The sequence below is a fragment of the Orbicella faveolata genome, unplaced genomic scaffold (assembly GCF_042242905.1).
Source record: "Orbicella faveolata isolate gen_17 unplaced genomic scaffold, um_ofav_v1 contig_47, whole genome shotgun sequence".
NCBI classification, from domain to species: domain Eukaryota; kingdom Metazoa; phylum Cnidaria; class Anthozoa; order Scleractinia; family Merulinidae; genus Orbicella; species Orbicella faveolata.
Window position 1 is genome coordinate 25,131,806 of NW_028301577.1, and position 18,827 is coordinate 25,150,632.

The 18,827-nt window shown below is 39.9% G+C and overlaps 1 protein-coding gene across 1 annotated transcript in view; it reads right to left on the minus strand.

Annotated features, from left to right (window-relative positions):
* LOC110052065 (brefeldin A-inhibited guanine nucleotide-exchange protein 1-like) overlaps positions 1 to 18,827 on the minus strand; it is a 30,911-nt gene that overhangs the window by 6,375 nt on the left and 5,709 nt on the right. Inside the window, exons 6-34 of the mRNA XM_089280113.1 lie at positions 18,241 to 18,493; positions 17,868 to 18,136; positions 17,139 to 17,187; positions 16,309 to 16,624; positions 15,968 to 16,202; positions 15,527 to 15,626; positions 15,314 to 15,447; positions 14,679 to 14,799; positions 14,319 to 14,559; positions 13,401 to 13,512; positions 13,263 to 13,297; positions 12,615 to 12,785; positions 11,533 to 11,617; positions 11,235 to 11,400; positions 10,473 to 10,624; positions 9,851 to 9,979; positions 8,982 to 9,140; positions 7,671 to 7,809; positions 7,164 to 7,239; positions 6,973 to 7,013; positions 5,961 to 6,130; positions 5,249 to 5,400; positions 4,956 to 5,116; positions 4,249 to 4,409; positions 3,456 to 3,586; positions 3,166 to 3,304; positions 1,703 to 1,838; positions 786 to 1,033; positions 524 to 581 (exon numbers count right to left, since the gene is read on the minus strand). Of these exons, the coding sequence (XP_089136239.1) occupies positions 524 to 581; positions 786 to 1,033; positions 1,703 to 1,838; positions 3,166 to 3,304; positions 3,456 to 3,586; positions 4,249 to 4,409; positions 4,956 to 5,116; positions 5,249 to 5,400; positions 5,961 to 6,130; positions 6,973 to 7,013; positions 7,164 to 7,239; positions 7,671 to 7,809; positions 8,982 to 9,140; positions 9,851 to 9,979; positions 10,473 to 10,624; positions 11,235 to 11,400; positions 11,533 to 11,617; positions 12,615 to 12,785; positions 13,263 to 13,297; positions 13,401 to 13,512; positions 14,319 to 14,559; positions 14,679 to 14,799; positions 15,314 to 15,447; positions 15,527 to 15,626; positions 15,968 to 16,202; positions 16,309 to 16,624; positions 17,139 to 17,187; positions 17,868 to 18,136; positions 18,241 to 18,493 (4,339 nt within the window). The remainder of the gene's footprint in view (positions 1 to 523; positions 582 to 785; positions 1,034 to 1,702; positions 1,839 to 3,165; positions 3,305 to 3,455; positions 3,587 to 4,248; positions 4,410 to 4,955; positions 5,117 to 5,248; positions 5,401 to 5,960; positions 6,131 to 6,972; positions 7,014 to 7,163; positions 7,240 to 7,670; positions 7,810 to 8,981; positions 9,141 to 9,850; positions 9,980 to 10,472; positions 10,625 to 11,234; positions 11,401 to 11,532; positions 11,618 to 12,614; positions 12,786 to 13,262; positions 13,298 to 13,400; positions 13,513 to 14,318; positions 14,560 to 14,678; positions 14,800 to 15,313; positions 15,448 to 15,526; positions 15,627 to 15,967; positions 16,203 to 16,308; positions 16,625 to 17,138; positions 17,188 to 17,867; positions 18,137 to 18,240; positions 18,494 to 18,827) is intronic.

The following is an 18,827-nucleotide window of genomic DNA, read 5'->3' on the forward strand; positions in this document are numbered from 1 at the left end:
AATATTTTGCTAAAAGTTGTGAAGTTGTGAATGTTCGAATTGTGCGTGCTAAATAAGTTGTTGACATTTGCTGGGCTAGACGGCTTTTTCCGGAACGGGTCAGCTCAGCCAGCCTGGCAATACACAAATCAGATTGCAATATGTTTGGCTAGCTCACAGAGCTGGCAAGATGAACCAAATCCTGCGATGTGATTGGCTGCCCGAGTGGACAAGATGGCGCTATCTTGCCCGCTCGGGATTACGCGCTATGTCCCGCAAGAAAAAAAAATTGTTCTTTATACCATATCATAAAGCCTTTATCGTTCAAGCTTGTTCGGTCAAGATGGCTGGATATTGGCCTTGTTTTTTTTTTTTTTGCCTGTTTATGGACCTCTACTCCGTCTCGGTCCATAAGCATGCAAAACCAGAACTTGGCCAATATCCAGCCATCTCGACCTCAGGCCTGGTCAATAACCCATATCTTATAAGGGACTCCATGAGCAGGGCCGTACTGTGATATGACAAGCGCTAATTATGAACAAACCTTCCTCCAGACGAGGAACAATGTCATGTTCCGGCCTCACTTCCATATCAACGGATTTCTGCCACCGAATCAAAAGAAGAAGAGAATTACAACACTGTCAGCCGCTTCTAGCATCCAAAAACGGCCCGAAACAGTACGAGGTGGCTGTGTTCGTACACTAGAAATATCCTGTCACAATTACCGCCTCGTACTCATTACTGTGAGAAACTTAATTTGCAATTTTGCAATTTCCTTTGCACGCTGAGTGTGTCTTACAACTTACATTGTCGAACGAGTGTCCCTGGGCAGGAGTCAGTGTAGGGCTGTGAGCGGGTGTGGATTCTGGGGTGGGTAAACCCATAGTATGCACTTCCGGTCGCCATGTTAGAAGCTCACTGGGCACGGTCGACGTGAATATGTCCCGGATGCAACGACACGCCCTTTGCCACATATCGGAGGAGAACTGAGAACCGTTAGAAACCACCAGGTTCTCCAGGCAGTTGGTACCAGACCTCGCGAGCTGCTCGTTATCTGTGGAACGAAATAAGATGGAAGATAAAAACGTTGGACTCCGAAGTGATGTCTCATGTTGTTGTGCTTTACTTCGGAACAGATTAAACTAACATGTACTTCAAACAGAGTTCTACCACAAAGCACACTTTTCAGAGGACTCCTTTTGGGAAGAACAAAAGTGCAATGTATTATAATTTTGAGCAAAGTGACCGTGTTTAAATAAAACTTTCTTTTTCTTCTTTTCTTTTCCTTTCCTTTCCGAGTTGGCTTTTGCCTGTGTCAAAACTTGTCTTCGTGTGAAACCATTCATATGAAAATGCGTTCCGCCTAGAGGTTCATTTTCATGCCAATCAAACGCATTTTCATATGAAAGGTTTTGCACAGACTCGTTTTGAAACAGAGGCGCAGGGTAACTCGGAAATGGCCTATTTTGAGGTTCAAAGAACTTCTGTGCTGCCATCTAACCAAACACAGTAAAGCTGCAGTGCTCTCAGCCAATCAGATACAAGTCAGTCGAACGCGACCTTACGCGCAGTTGTCACCAGTTACAACTATTTTGTTACACGTCATAATTGTACAATGACTTGTGCTCTCAGCAACTAACTGTGCAAATGTGATTGCCACTACAACACAGTCATATGAAAAATGACTGCAAAATTTAGTGAGAAATAAGCAGAGGAAACATACCTTGCTGAACACACCACAACAAATGAGAGAACATGTCTTCTAGCAGGACATCAGACAACACTTCAAAGTACTGTGTGAAAACATCAACCACCGCGTACAGCGCGTGATTACATGTTGTCGTCATCCACTCTGACTTCTACAAGGAATAAGAAAGAAAACTCGATAATCAGAAAACTAACCAACCCATTATCAGAAGTAACACATCAACTAAACTCTAGCCTGTGAACAGGCTCTCCAGTCGAGAATGGGGCGAACAGAAAGGGAGAAGAAAGAAGACAGAAAAGAGAGGAGGGAAAGAAAAACGCCCCAGCCCCCACCCTATTCCCCCTCGGCCACTTCACTCTCAACTAGTCCCTCTCGGTCTTTCCAGCCGTGGTCAAAGCCTTTCAGCCGGAGCCTGTTCAGAGGCTAACTAAACACATTCGTGATTGCCACAGATGTCAGTTTATAAAATTCCCTGACTTGCCCTGGTAAAAATAGAATTTCCCTGACCAGATAAACGCAAAATGTCAGATACAGATAAGCAGCGTGTTGTTTTCATTATCGAATGCTGACCTTAGACATGGTTATTCAAGCTAATCGCAGTGTAAGTCCGCACTCCGGTTAACCTGAATGTCACTCAGTTTAGCCTAAATAATGCTCCGGTTAGCCTGCTTACGGTTAGCTCTCGATGATGGAAATGGTTAATGGTAACACGATTGAGTTAAAAAGTCTACCGTCTGCAGTCTGCATTTTACCCTCAGCGTTCATTTTATCCCCGGTCTGCAGTCCGCAGTCTGCGTTTTACACTGACCGTTTGTATCAGCTGGTTATACCCGAACAACAGCAAATCTTTGATTCTATGAACTTGCGATGATTCAGATGCAGTCTGTAACAGCAGTAATGAAAGCTCAAAAACGTAGCCTAATGACTACAAATTCCTTTGTTATACCTCCCAACTCCAATATGTTTTTCGATTGGAGGAGAACATGTCACATGTCAGGGGTCAAAACTCACTAACTCGCTGGGGAAACAATGACTTGAACTTTCGACTTGGACGTCATCAGGTTGTGCACCTAGAAACCGCGGCAAATTTGTGTGCCAGCCGGCATCAAGCAAATATTTTTTTCTCAGTTTGTTCTATTTCAAAACATTTCATGACCGGCCCCTTGGGAAAAAGCGAGTTTTGTTTCCCCTCGACCCTCAGTGTTCCCATTGTAGGTCTTGGGGAAACAACAACAACAACAACAACAATAACTTTATTAATGTGTCAAATACATTCTAGCCGAGGATAAAAAAAAACCCTCTACTAATAGGGGACACATAAAATAAATAAAATAAATTATAAAATTTAAAAACCTAAATTTGATATTTACAATAAAAAAGAGACTAAAATTTAACTACATTATTTACAGTAATTCCAACAATTCTAAAATAACTCATCTGTTTCCCTTGGGGCTAGTCATTAAGTGCTTATTGTTTACCTCTGACCAGTCGACTTGTTGGTCTGGTAATTTCATGTTGTCAAAAATCCTAAACACTACTCTGAACACATCTCTCCACCAGTGCTGCTGAAACGTGTGCCCATAACTCTTCATGATTTCAAACATCACGGTTAATCCTCTGAAAGAAAACATAACAAATAAAGTTACAAACCCATTAGATTATTGTGCTATTTGACGCACGCCAGACATGTGTCGGGAGCTATCGTGAACAAGACTTCCAAAAATCGAAAGCCAAAAGACATATTTGGTAGGGTCAAAGTTCAACATACCTTGTTCTAACATCCAGCTTACACCTGTTGATAATACACGACAACTCAAAGAGAACTGGGAACCAGCCTTTGACCCAGACCTTGTCGGCCTCTGGAACTCCACCATCCTCGCTACTATGCTCCTTGAACATCTGCAACAAAAGCACGTATGTGTTACCTCACTTCCGTGTCAAAAATCCTACAGTCGAGGCTGTGTTTTGTCCGGATTAAAGATGATTTCAAGCACCTACTGCGCAGTCTCAGCACCCCAATGACTGTGAGTCTCACTCGATGGAATGTGAATTGACGTTATTCGTTACGAACCGCTTACCATATCTTTGAGACATTTTAAATTCTTTTTCCAACAGTTCCTTTGATCTTTACAGCTACGAAGTTGTTTCATAAGTGATGTCAGAAGGAACAAAGCATAAAGCTTCGCGTCGATAATGGCGGTTGACGTGAAACTTTGAACTTGCTTCATGTAAGTTATTACAAAATGTTACATTTTGTGACATCTCACATGATTCAAAAGACAAACGTAAACAAACATTCCACAATGCGTAGTACGGACTGGAAATCATCTTCGAGTGCTTTGCACATCATTAAGAGCTGGCAGACAGACCGACAGACTTTCTTATGAAATGACCTCGATCGTAATGACAACTGCAGCTGCCTGAAAGGAGCACGTGACTGTGAGTTGTCACGGTGGCGTGCTATGAGCGTGACTAACATATTGAGTCATCACAACCTGGTCGATGTGCGTGCATGAAGTGATTTTAAAAGCCCAGACATGCAAGATGGTGAGAGTTCTTACCTCAGGGTTCTCGTAGACATGCTTAGCACAGTTCCTGATGAGTCTTATGGCCTCCATGCTGGTGTCAGGAAATGAAGCGTTGCACGCGAACTCTGACAAACACTTGACAGCGTCTTGGAATGAATCAATCGTAGCCGAAAAGTATTTCTCGAATATGGTAGCTGAAAGGAACGGGACATGTATTGATTGAGGGTCCAACATAGACAGTGACTTTTTTCAATCCCGCATCCTGCCACTACATTTGGCTACATTCCGCCATCACGCCCCACTGATCCAAAATGTTTATCCCGATCCCACCTGGTTATACAAGCAGTTTTTTGCGTAACGTTCGTTACCTGTAATTTTCTGATTTTCATCCCGCATCCCGCCGTCAATTTCACAACTATCCGCATCCCGCCTCAAAATGGGCAAATCCCGCTCCTGCCGAAACATTTTTATCCAGCATCCCACAATAGAATTTCTGCCATCCCGCATCCCGCCTCTATGTTTCGTCCCATCCCGCATCCCGCCAAATCTGTCTATTGACCATTTGGGCACTGTCACAGAGTTTAAGAGTGATTTTAAGAGGGTAGTTCAAAGAAATCTAAATAGAATGGACCGTTTTTGTTGAACATTACTCCACAAATAAGAGACAACGATAGGAAGGCTGATTTTAACTGTATTCTCTGTTTCAGCGAATAGCATTTCATCACATTACAACAGTGTACCAGTAGTTTGAAAGGCGAGTTCCACTATCCCTTCGTCCTCGTCAGAAGCAGCTAAATGGAACACTGAGAACACGTTTTTCCAGCCGGACTTGATGTTATGAGCCTGCGAATGTACCATTTGTGCTACACAGCGGACTACCATGTCACGAATAGTAGCTGACCTGTGATTGATGCAAAAAAATAAGAAGACACTTTTAATCAACGAGAGACTTGAAAAGAAAACAATTTATGATTAGAAAATATTTTAGCAAATCTGAAGGAATGTATTCAGATTCCGATTTAACGCGACTTACCTATTCTTCTTGACTATATATTCAAAGGGTCGGAGGAAATCTTTCTGGAAGCGGAAGTTAGGTAGCTCGCCTTTCTCCAAGAACTTCATGGCGAGTTGACGCAAGGAATCCACACAGAAAAACGCCACATCTTCATTGGGATTACAACCACACTGTAACAGAACAATATGAAGGTTAAATGTTGGAAATTCAGATCTGCTCAGCCCCTTAACTATACCTCTCCTGCTCTAACGATGCCTTTGACTTCTAGAAGCAGACAGTAAAGAAGCTCTGTCTATTAAGGAGTTACGTCACGGGTCGCGCATCTTGAAAAGTTTAGCCTAAATTTTTCAAGTTGTCGTTTTGTTATCCGTATTAATTTTCTCCACTTGCTCCTTAAAGGCTTATTAGTATCTCTTTGGTGTTTTTCCATCTGAGTAAACTACTATTTTCAGGTTTCCTTCAATTTAAAGGTAATTTTGTACCAGGCGAAAATAACCCAAAATACCGTAACTGAACTCCTTTAAGCAAGGCCCATGCTGTGAATGCAGCTTTCAATAATCAACTCTATTAATTATTGTTTATTCGGCAAAAATCCCTCGGGTTTAATAAAACCATGTGACCCAAGACTCGTAACACCATATGGAGCTCCACTAAAAACTTAACTTAAAAAAAAAGTACGGAATCCTGTCTAAAACAAATTGTGACAACCAAAAGTTGACGAAGATTGTACCTTGTTAAAGTGGTCTCCTAGCACAGCCCATATTCTGGACCACTCCAGCCTGATCCGGTTCATGTTGTAATAAGATATTTCGACTATTTTCTGTAAACTGAACATTCGAGGGTGTGTAGGGTTCGCGAGTTCATCTGATGAGATCGCTCCTAGAGCTTGAACAAAGTCCACTGTTGAGAGTAAACACATACACTTGTAAGAAAAATTTGATTAATCATTTGCTGCAGATGAGCAGTTTTCTCTTGAGTGTCAAAAAGTGATCGGCTACTTCGCTACAGGATTGGCTCAGAAAATTCGCGCCACTTTTTCATCCAATCAGAAGGAAAACAAAAACTAATCGTGACTCGTTAAAACACGTTTTCCCGCGCTTCACGTCAGCTACATGTATTCACTCCCGGTTTTGATTGGTTCATTGAATTGTCCGTATCCTTTGTGATTGGTCAGATCAGAGTGACAGGCAGGCAGCGTGGCCGAGTGTTTTGGGCGCCAGATTTGAAATTCGGAAGTCGCCGGTTCAAGTCCCATTCTGGCTACTGAGGTGGGGTTGTTTCTCAGTAGACCCTAGTTCAACTCCTCAGTCATGCTCGCATATAGCCAACTAGTCTGGCTTCCGCCAGATTGGATTTGTAAAGCCAATTATGTTCACTTGATATATTTGTTTCCTTCTGTATTAGTGCCTGTGAACTAGCTAGGTGAAGCTAAGCGCATTAACCACTACAAACAACAACATTTGAAAATTTTTGTGATCACTTTAGATTTGGTTTTATGACACTCAGTTGAAAACCGCTCTAAATGATATCTTAGAAGAGATGTGCACCTTCCATAAAATACAAACACCAAAAAAGATCTGAAGCTTCACAGTCTCTTGAGATTTAGAAATCTCAAGTTTTACCCACAAGTAACCAAGAACCATGTCTTTAAGACACACGTTGGGGACTGTCACGCGAGATGCGTAATCCGAAACGTGACTTGATTCGATTAGTAACGGTCTATGCGGGCCTCAAATACATACCAATTGCATCTCCATCCAGTTTAGTGGATCCCGTAAATATTCTGAAAAACAATCAGAAGAAAAGAAACAAATTAAAAAAATGCTTCACAAAATTAACTTGGTTTAAAGATCTCTGCGCATATGGGATTTAATTTTCTCGGAGATGCTAGCCTATAAAATAAAGTTTTTTGTTTGTATGTATGTATGTTCACCTGTCCACGGCAACCACAACACTCTGAGAACTCGTTTCACCAACTGTTTCTTGAATATATTGAATTTTCTTGGGATCTGAGGGAAAAAAACGATAAAACATGGAATGAAATTAAGGAATTACAAACATATTAAAACTTACTTTGAAACGTCTCCGAAAAGAGTGATACTTAATCCAAAAGGAAATTTTGTGTTTTGTTACACGAACTTCACTTGCCCTAGAATTTCTCGAGTCTGGTCTTCGTTCCTTCCCTTCGGAGGAGGAGAGCAGGCTCCTTTCCCGAACAGCGGCTGGTAATCGAGCCTACACTTGCCCACCCTGAGAAAGTTTTTGGCCAACCCCTGATACCAAATTATGTCTGCTACTCTTGAACGCCGAGGAGTCAAAGTCGCTCACTATTTGTACGGTTGTTTCATTTCATTGCTTGCTTTTCGACTAACTGAGAAACCAACAGACTCCTGTCAAACACTTTGTTAGTTGATCAGTATATTGTAAAGGTTACACTCACCATGGGAGGGTACTAGACCGGTGGTGCCCATGGATACTGGGGTGGAAATGCCTTGCCCCACCACTCCTGCGGGACCCATACTCTTGACGCCTGTTCCAATAAGCTGGGCTAGCTCAAGCTGAGATATACACTTGAGTATCTGCACAGATGTAGCATTCAGTAAATGTCAAGATCAATGATCAATCTCGTGATAAAATCAAGGTTGAAGTCTTATCTTATGGCTTGACTCAAGGCAGTTTTCTTGTGGAAGCCTCAGCTGTGTACTTTAAATCTTCCTTGTCAATCTTTTTTACGAAAATTGTCTACTAACCTTCTAGAACTCTCCGAGGAAGTTATGTACAACTGGCAGTCACTTGACCGTGACATGTAAGAAAATTGTGGTACGTTTAATACTTTCTACGTTTTAGAAACATACGCTAGTGAATACAGTTTAGTATCTTAAAGTTTTTTTTTCCTTCACATTTTTTATTTTCATTCATGCTAACATCAATTTGTGAAAAAAAAACATAGGCTAAAAATTAATAAACGGCTGTTAAGTTAACATTAGTAGCTTACGTTATACTACAAGTGACAAAAAAGAAAACTAGACAAGAAAAAGAAGACAACAAGAACAAACGACACAAAAAAATAAATGAATGAATGAATAACTTCGTACTTACAGAGAGCGAACAATCTAAATTATTTCTTTGATTACTTACATATTTAATCTATCAACATATATCAATATTCGTAACAATCTTGAAACACTGTTTATTTCAAGTGTTAGAGTACACTCTTTTTTATAAGAATACATTCTATAAGAACATGGAGGATGAAAATTGCGAAATTTTAAGAATATTTCAGTTTAAGAATAAACCCGAAGCTGATATTTTTAAATTAACATAATTTTGTACGTTGAAAATTTGTAAATACAATACAATTATATGTTTTTAACTAAACCGTATAGAAATCTTCCTTTCTCTAAACGGCAAAACTAGTGTAGCCAAAAAGCAACAGCACTAGCCGTATGTTCAATGCTGATATCATTTCTGCGAGAAGCTATGTGCGTGATATCAGGTTTCAATGCCTTTAGCCTGACTCCAAAATTACTTTAACACCATCCAGACATCAAATACATTCGAAAACAGATACGTCATACGCTATAATCTAAGAATATTCACAAAGATATTTTCAGCCTAAAATCGGCAGAAATATAAGAATACTCAGCCTCGGCAGGAAGAGCAATATAACATTCTTATAGAAATGTGTGTATATTAACAAAATAAAGTCAAACAGAATTTGGAACATAATTCTAAGTATAATTTACATTACCTCATGCCACGCCCTGCCAAGATAGTTACCATCTGTCTGTGCTACAGTTATAAGTGTCTTGATTGTGTCAATGTTCTTTGTCTTTATTTCGTGTAATCCTGCTGTTGCTGTCAAGAGCGTGAACCGAGAAAGAGCCTGGACAAAGCTGTCACGCTCAAGCTGTAAGAAAAGATGAACGTGTGATCTAAGCCATGAAACAAAGCACTATAAAACTTATTACACAGTACGTGTCTTCAAAAAAAATGTTCAAATGTTGTGGTTCATAGTGGTCAATGCGCTTAGCTACACCAAGCTACATGTAGTTCACAGGCATGCAACTTAAACTGAGAATAAAGAAATATATCAACTATTAAAAATAATGCGCTTAAGGGAGGCAGGGCGAGGCAGACCAGTTAGCTATTTACAAGCATGACCGTGAAGTTGAACTAGGGTCTGCCAAGATCGCCCCGTCCCCTCTTCAAACCCGAGGAATTTGAAAACGCCGGCTTTGCGTCTTAGTGTGGTCGGAAAACATTTTGGAAACGGAGCTTTTCGGAAACAATGGAGTAACAATAATATTGCGATTTCCCTACCCAAGTTTTCCTCGACCATGAATCCAAAATAACCGGTGACTGTTGCGTTGTCATATCCCTAGAGCATAATGTGGACGGAAAACATTTGATGCGTTTTCAGAGTGAAAACTCCGTTTTTATATTCCCCAGGCGTGGTGTAGGCGAGGCCTAAGTGGCCAGAGCGGGAATTAAACCCGCGATTTCAAGTCCGGTGGCCTTAACACTCGGCCACGCTACCTCCAAGTCTTGTTGGAGAAACGTTCAGAAACCTTGAGCCGCGCCAATTGTTTCACAATTGTTTCACGTAACCGTCTATACCTGCATCCCAAATATGCATCCGATTCTGATTGCACATCGTATGCCATCCAAACACAGTGAGGCCACTTGCTGATCATCACAGTGCTGTAAGTTCACACTAAATGCTGCCAGAAATGGACTCCATGTAACCTGGGTAGGAAATTATACCAAACAACAAGTTAATGTAAGGTAAAGTTTGCATACAAGCCAAGTATTTCTACTCTGACAAGATTGGCGCGTCATGTACTCTTTTTACTTTAACTTATATTTGTTCGTCTAATTTCTAGCTGAGTACAAATAAAGTTGTTGTTGTTGTTACTCCCCCCTGGATGGCATGCTAGTCCATCGCAGGGTCACCCCCCCCCCCCCCAACAGCATTAAATTCACCGGTACCCATTTATACACCTGGGTGGAGAGAAGCACTGTGAGAGTGAAGTGACTTGCCCAAAAACACAACACAGTGTCCCCAGCCAGGCCTCAAACCCGGACCACTTGATCCAGAGATGAGCGTACTAACTATGAGGCCACTGCAACTCCCTGAAGTCATATTAAATGTGCCATTAAGTTCCTAGAACTCAAATGAAATGAAGTGGATCAAAATAAGTTAGGAGAATTGCTCTATTCAACTAAAGACTTCCCATACCTTAAACATTGGTCTGATGTGCTCCACATGAGTAGCAGATGTGAATGTGGTTTGAATCTGACTCACTCCTTCAATCAATGTCTTTGCTGTTTGAGCCATTTGTTCCATTTCTTGGTAGTAAAGAAGTCTTCTTTGTTTTTCATTCTGAAGGTCTAAACAAGGAAGAAAGGTGCGCCAGTAAGACAAACAACAATAATGTATTTTCTCAAGGGAACATCATTCTGCAAAAACCACCTTGTTCCAATGGGAAATTTGAATTGCCGATACCAGGAATGTGTTAGAACAACAACAAGAACAAGACATCACGTCTTTTTATCAACCACCGACGCACTTAAAATCACTTCAAAATGAAAAATTAATATATAAAAACTGTAAACCGCGGTAGCTGGAAATTTATTTCGTTGTTCCAATCTCGTGAATCTTCCGCCATATTAATAAAAATGTCAATTTATTAATGAAAAAAACCTTTAAAATAGCCCACGTGTTCTCTATCTTCATGCGAGTCAACACGAGATGTCCTTTCTCTGTGGGAGTGTGCGGCAATCGTGACCATCGCAAGTGGAATTTGAAAACAGTTTTATTCGTTCTTGGAGTTGATAAGCGAGTCTTCTGCTATTCTGTTTGAAGTGATTTTAAGTGGGTCGGATGTGTGTCCGGTTATTCTCGTTAACCATTTTCCAATTTTGTCACAAAATGGTTGTTTCTTGATTACATGTACTTATTTTATTGAGAAGGAAATAATCATAGTTGGATGTTACTTACAGATAGTGCTGTATCTGTTAGCTGTTTTGGGTGCATTTCTCATCTTAATCCCATTCTGCGATATTTCATCATAAATAGACTCCAGATACTCTTGTGGTAAATCTTTGCTGTCGTTGATTCCTTTGTTCATTGTGATGTACTGTTCCTTGGTTATTTTTCTTTTTACCTGCAGAGCAAAAAAAGCCATATCTAGCAATTGTGTGCTAATCAGGGACAATATCATCTGATAAAATGAAGTTGCTTTTCATGATGTAATCTAACGATAGTAGAGAACAGCATATGCAGCAGAAACATTCACCTGAGAGTTGTGCAAGTCTGTTGTTAACATTATGATGGAGAATGCTAAAACATAAGCTGCATCTGCACTGGCAAAAACTGTGTTACTGGAATTGAACAAATGAAGTTTCACGTTAGTAATACAATCTACAAGTGATATTAACTATGTTGTACAAAGGGACTGATCTGTCAGCATATATGCATAGCAATAAGCATTTTCAACAGACAGATTAGAATTTAAAAACACCTATTGCATAGAGAATATTACATGACTGCACAGAGACACAAAATTTCTCTTTAACTGTTGAAAAATATTTCATGAGTAAGCGCAGCAAACGAGTAAAATACTTTTCAACATGAAAAGAGAAATTTCATATCTCTAAGTAACCACATAATTTTCTTTTTGTTACATAAAATTCTCGTAACACATTCATATGACGTTTTTTGCAATTTTCCAAAGATTTCCGACCACTTTCTGAAGATTTCCAAAGATTCCCCAAAAGTGTCCAAAGGCCAGACAAACTTTTCCGAACATTTTCAGAAAACTTCCAAAAAATTTCTGAAGATTTTCATAGATTGCTGAAGACTTCCAAAGAAGATCCAAAAACATTTCAATCATACACCAACAAATTCTAGTGCAGTTAAGGGACAAAAATGATATCCTCACATGTGGGATATTGTTTTCACTGATTTGTTACCACTCTGTAGACTGGACTGGACTGAAAATTACCCCCTATATAGAGGATACAATTGAAGGCCAGTGGACAGTTCTTGTGACAAAGATGACTGCAAGTTCAATGAGATTGAAATCCAGCAGTTTACATGTAAGCTCGAGAGTTATACCCCAAACAACTGCAGACTCATCCCCAGTCATCTCTTAACTAGGAAAAATCATCACCCACAACTTAAAATTGTCTCACAAGAAGCAAGTGGAGGACGAGTCAAAATCAACTATAGCTACTCTGCTACTCTACACATTATGCCCTCAACTTCCTGTTTAAAGAACTGCTGTCAATCTTCTCTTACCCTCTACTCCCCAGCAGACTTGCAAAAGATAACAAAGCTTATTATGACACTAAATGTGCATGTATCAAGGGCTCTTACGTGGGGTTAGTTTCAAGATATCTGCTGGCAAACTTCTCCATGAGCCGATCAATTTTCTGAGCTTCTCCTGGAAGTCGGAAGTTGTTTAAAAACAAGCGCAAGGCTGACACAAAGTCCATGTCCGTAAAGTTGAATTTGTCGATGTAGCTATACATCACCTCTCTACTGAACCTGAACAAAAAATAAATTTGCAAGCTTTAAGCACAGCTCAGAAACAAAAATGTTTATAGGAATTGACCAAGAGACTGACCAACCGAACAAGTGAGCAAGTTCAGTTTTGCCTTCATCATGAAAATTCAGTCAATTACATATATATGAGCCAGGCTTTTAGCCAGATGGGTGTCCAGGCATCCTGTGGACGCTCACTTTCACAAGAAAATTGTTTCATGTTTCACATGTTGCTCTATAAATTGATCATTTGAGCAGACTCTATAGCAAATTTTGGAAATCCACTTTTAAAATCCTGGCTTAAATCCTGGCATGAGCAGATGACAAAGAAAGGCAGAAGCAGGATTAGGCAAGGTCATCTGGCTAATAATCAGTACTCAACCTCTGCCAAAGATGAAATGAAGTGCTACTAAGAAAATAAGAACTGATTATCAAGATAAACAAAGCAATGCGACCAATAGTAAAGGCTTCAATACATACAGGTCATGGTCTCCAATCAGCTCTCCAACTTGTGTCTGAAACAAATCAGTTTAATTATCAATACATTCTTCAAGTTTTGCTCCATTTCCTGCAGTGGTGTGCATAAAGGCAAAAATTCTCCTACAAAAGAAAACATACTTTGTCTAGTCTTTCATCTGTGTGTAAAAACTCAGCAACATCATCTGGTTCAGGTCCCAGGAGGCCATTATCTTGAAGGTACTTTATTCCTTTCTTTGGACTCTTGTTAAATCTGATGAGGAAAAATAAATTCATAGTAATGTTACTTCTATAAAGGATACAGAACTGAACATATTGTCCACTATGGGAAAGGGCAAAGGGTAAATGTATAAACCCACATGGAAATACATAGAAGAGTTATTAACATTCCGTCTTTTTGTTGCTGTGATTTAAATGTTTTTATTAATTTTCTTACTGACTTCCAGACAGATATGTGTTTAACATGTACAGTCAAGCCTTCCGGGAGCAGATACCTTTAGGACCAGAATATGTATCCACTTACATGTAGGAGAGGTTTCAATTGATGGGAGGATACAAATGTAGTGTCTGTGACCATGACAAAGGGTCGGCTTTTGAGAGGTCCCAAGGGTTGTCATTACGGACCACACCTTGTAATACATGTACCTCCTGTAATGCCCGTCACAGCTGAACATGCTTAATGGGCCTTTGATGTTCCTGGTGAGCTTGTGTGTCATCATTGAATGATACAATTTACCCACAGTGTAACAATTTTGTTATAGATACAACATGTGAAGATCAAGGCAACAGGTGACAGTCCTGGTTCATTTGTGAAGGTTTGACTGCGCTCTGTTCAGTCAATTCTGTCAGAAGCCTCGGGCTATTAGAATTATGGATGTCATAAACAATGGCTGGATCTCACCCAGCCCATTACATGTAGCTCTGTTACCACTGTTGTTATGATGAAGCTACAATTTTTTCATCAAGTGTTTCATTGGCTACACTCTCGAAGTACAGCTATCAACTCAGTCATATCAGGCAGCATCTAATGCCATTACAATAAAGTCAGAAGCACTTTACTTTTCAATTCCCTGCTCCATCAATCCTTTCATCTGTTTCAGGGACTCAAACTGCTCAGGGTTGTCTGGTGCCACAGTTGACGCTGTTGATGTAGAATTCAACGAGCCCTGACTTCCACCAAATGACTTGAGCTCTGAACCGAGACTGATACGATCTTCTGGCAAATTGATATGATCTCCTGCCTCCTCAGCATCTGCTTCACTCATACTGCCTTTCCTCTTTACACCTGGTGTTGGTGTATCTGCAACATTAGCAGGTTAAATAGAAACCTGATGAACAACTGTCTCTGTATGCAATTTAACATAGAACTGAACAGACACTTGGAAGAAGTATAACAATGAAAAACAATTAAGCACCAACCTGAGGAGCTAGCCACATGGGAGTGAGGGTTTAAATAAAGCTCTCTGCTCCACTCCACCATGCACTTTAGTATGGACACTAAACACTCCAGACCTTTAAGACGCATACTCTTCTCTTGCACCTAAAGATGAAAGCACACAGCTCACTAAAGACTTACTGTTTAAGAACACAGAATCTCCCTATCATGCCTAATTAATTTGACTAGTGTGAAAAACACTCTCCAATCCACTTTTCTTTTCATGCTTGCCAGTGTAATGTACCAGCACTAAATAGCCTCTAAGCAAGATACCATAAAAGTCCATGTATAAGCTGCACCTTTTTTCTAAAAATTCAAGTCAAAAATTGGGGGTGCGCCTCATCGACAGAAACATCTAAGGTTGGAGTTCTCTAAGGCCTAATTAATATCCATACAAAACTTCTTAAGATGTCACTGAATAAACTTATAACAAATGGAAAGCACATTGTTGTTGTTGATCATTGCCTTTTTCATGAGGGGTGGCTCCTTTAGGAGCCTTTGGTATCTTGAAGCGTTCCTTTGTGATTCTTGTTCTCCAAGAGTTTTTTCAAGCAATTAATTTTCACTTTACTCAAACAACTGAACACCAACCTATTAATATCAAAGTACAAGAACTTACTGGAGTTGCAGCTAGCACTATTGCTTGTCTTCCTTGAGCTATCTTGGCCAAGTCACTTGTTAGTCGTTCAAAGATGTTGGACAGTGACAGGTCACAGTCGTAGTTGAGGTAAATATCAACAACACACTGGGCATCTGAAAGAAAGATTAAAATGAATTACACAAATTACCTGGCATTTTGGACATATCATTATCAGAATATTTTATCTCGTACCTGAACATATTCTCGTCAGCGCCTGCATCACCATCCATTTGTGTTGAAATGAACTGGTTGAGGTCTCCAAGATGTTAAGAAAGATCTCTTTAAAGAACACCTACCAGAGAGATGGTTCAAATATTGCTAACAAGATTGGAAAAGATTTTTGACAGAAAAACAGACCTGTAGACAGACAAACAGACAGACAGGCTAACAGACAAACAGACAGACAGACAGACAGACAGACAGACTGACTGACAGCCTGACAGACAGACAGACAGACTGACAGACTGACTGATAGACAGAAACAGACAGAGACAGATGGACAGACACGGACAGTAAACAAATGAACCCATGGATGAAGGAATGAATAAATGGACAGATGGATTAAAATAATCATGATATGTTTTTCTTCCAAAAAAACAAGAAAGAGCAGAACTTCACATCAAAATGGTCTACCTCAATCTGCATCTTGAGATGAGTTTTGAATGATGACAGCAATGTAAGGAAGATAGCCAATGATAATTCAAACACAGCAGGAACAGAGGAAACACCATTCTTTGACAATGCAACACAAAGATATTGTTTAATGGCTGTTACAAACATCTCATGAGTACAGAAAACTGGTCCTGCATTCTGAAGACAAGAAAGCATCAATTCCAGAGACAGAATCTTCGATCTTAACTCATGGGACCTGAAATGGAACAAGAGGTTTACAAAAAAAAAAAAAAAGAAGAAGAAGTTTGAGATGAAGTTGAAAGAAGACCACATACAGTTCCTAGGTCAAAAGAGTCACTCACTTAGGATCCAGTGGCGCATCAGACAGTGGCTTCATGGAAAGTTTACACAAGGATCTAAACACTAGAAATGCATCTTTCTGCGTGATGTGAGAAAACTTGACAGCTCCTCCTCCTTGACTGTTGACAGAAGTTGATGACGCACTTCCTTCTGCTTCAGTTCCTGATTCACTGTGAGTATCTCCTAGCTCATCAGACATAGGTGACGATGTTTCTGTTGGTGTTGAGGGTACCTGGAGGTCATACTGTGGAAGTCCATTGATGTTTGGCTTTTCTGGACTACTTTCACTCATGTCACCATTTGCTAGAATGGTTTGATCTAATGACAAGAGAAAGACATGTTTGAGGCTTGCAGAGAACATAATAATGTTATTTAAGACAACAACTTCACTACTAATGTTCAAATGGTGGAGAGGAAGTGGGAATGATTTTTTGAAACAAAAACTGCCGATGAAATTTCTTTATTCACACTGACATGAATTGTTATATAAATGCAATTATGACACACAAGGTATTGCTATACTCACAACAGTTTATGCAGTAAAAATGTAGTAAAACTTTGTTCTATGGTCTGTAAGTTCTTAATGATCATGGAATAGATACCATAACAAGATTGTGACACTTTAAAGTAGACAACATTATTGTTGGGGCTCATGTAAGTGACTGACATTGCTACATGTATCTTTTTGCTTAAGAATCAACAGATTAACGGCAAGGAGAGTAGCTGTCTGAGATCACGAAGTAGATAGTGATTTTCCCAGCAGATGGAAACTCATGACACCCCTGCATAAAAATTCCCAGTTTTAGAGCTTTTTAGTTTCATTTAACAGTACCTGAAGGATTGTCAGTGTTGATTTGCTCAAGCTTGCTTGGTTCTTCAGCCTAACAAGCAAACAGTCAAACAAACAAATAAACAAATAGAAAAATAAAGATCTCAGCATATGCCTCCCACACTGGTATTACACAAGCCATGTCACTTTGGAACAATGCATGTATTGTATCTCAAAAGTGCCAACAAAAAGCAATGTTAAAAAAAACAAACAAATATTTCAGGTCCCTTGGTAGCGACATTTTTGTTAACAACAGACACTTCTGAGAAAATTCTACTTTGCATTCTGGGCTCCCATATAAACTCTGAAAATAGTGTTTTTGAGTACTACCAGTAGTGTTAAGTAACAAATTCAAGAGATGTAAAATAAGAGACAACTAATCTGATGACATAAAAGGTTGAAGAAGCTCTTGAAAGTGTCAAATAGTTAGCATAAACTAGACTTTTCAGGTTTAACCCTTCTTCAGTATGTTGAATTGAAGGAGAGCTAGCCCCAAAACGTTTTACACTTTTGTCTAGTAGCTATTTGACACTTTCAAGACCTTTTTCGGCCTTCTATTTAGTTTATCCAAGGTGTGGTTGGAGTTAACAACTTGCACACACAACACATTACCTACTGAGTACATCACTTAACAGGATGAGATAGGTAAAAGATAGATAATAAAATAAACTTTTGAAATAAATCTTTACACTCTAAAACCACAGTGAACTTTGCTTTACTTCAAAGCTGTACCTTATCAGAATCCTCATCACCAACAACAGGAATGCTGTCAGCAGTCACTTCACTTGTGTTGTCTTTCACAGTGTCCTCCTTGCCATCTGTACCATTCTGGGATATAGTTTTACCTGCACTCTCTGCATCTACTTCAGCCTTATCTGCCCCATCCTGCTCAGTAGACTCCGCTATACTGTTATTACCACCATCAGTTGAACTTGAGGCTCCTGTTTCTCCTTTGCATTCCTCTAAAGATCCCTTTGTGCCATCTTCAAGCTGTTCATCAGCTGAAGATAAAATCACCAAGTTCCTTGTTAATGTCAGAAGTTAATGGTAGAAGGTAATTCAAGAAATCTTAAACTTTCACCTTTCCGTTCATTGTGTTTCTTACCTTGCAGATCAACACCCTCATCCACATCATCGGTTTGACTACTTTCTTCCTCGGTCCTGTCATTGTCAGTGTTCACACTCTTTGGCTCATGGTCCTCTACCACAGAGTCAGAAGCAGGATTATCCAAGTTTGATGACACAGTAGCAAGTCTGTCAGGAGATTGTGGCTCTGTCGTCTCTGAGGGGGTGGGGGTAGAAGCTGTCTGGACAGATGTGGTGTCTGGCTCTGTTTCTTTTGACTCCTCCTCTGCTGCCTAAAGATTGTAAAATATTCTGCTAGTGGTGTTGTATAGGAATGGAATAACTTATGTAAATGGAAGCTAACCACTCTAAGCTACATGTAGGATATTCTTATGGCAAGTACAAAAAATCATTATTAGATCTCTCGATAATAAGAGAGCTTTGGGCTGCCAAGCGGAGCACCATACTCATAGGAACCCATGAGTTGCTTTTCTCATGGACATCCTGGCTATGGTTATTGCTTGTGGGCGTGTACACACAGTGACGATGATGTTGCACACCATGGCGGCCATAATCCAGCTAAAAGGTTGACAGAGGCACACAGGCTTGGTTTACAGCTTACGTCTT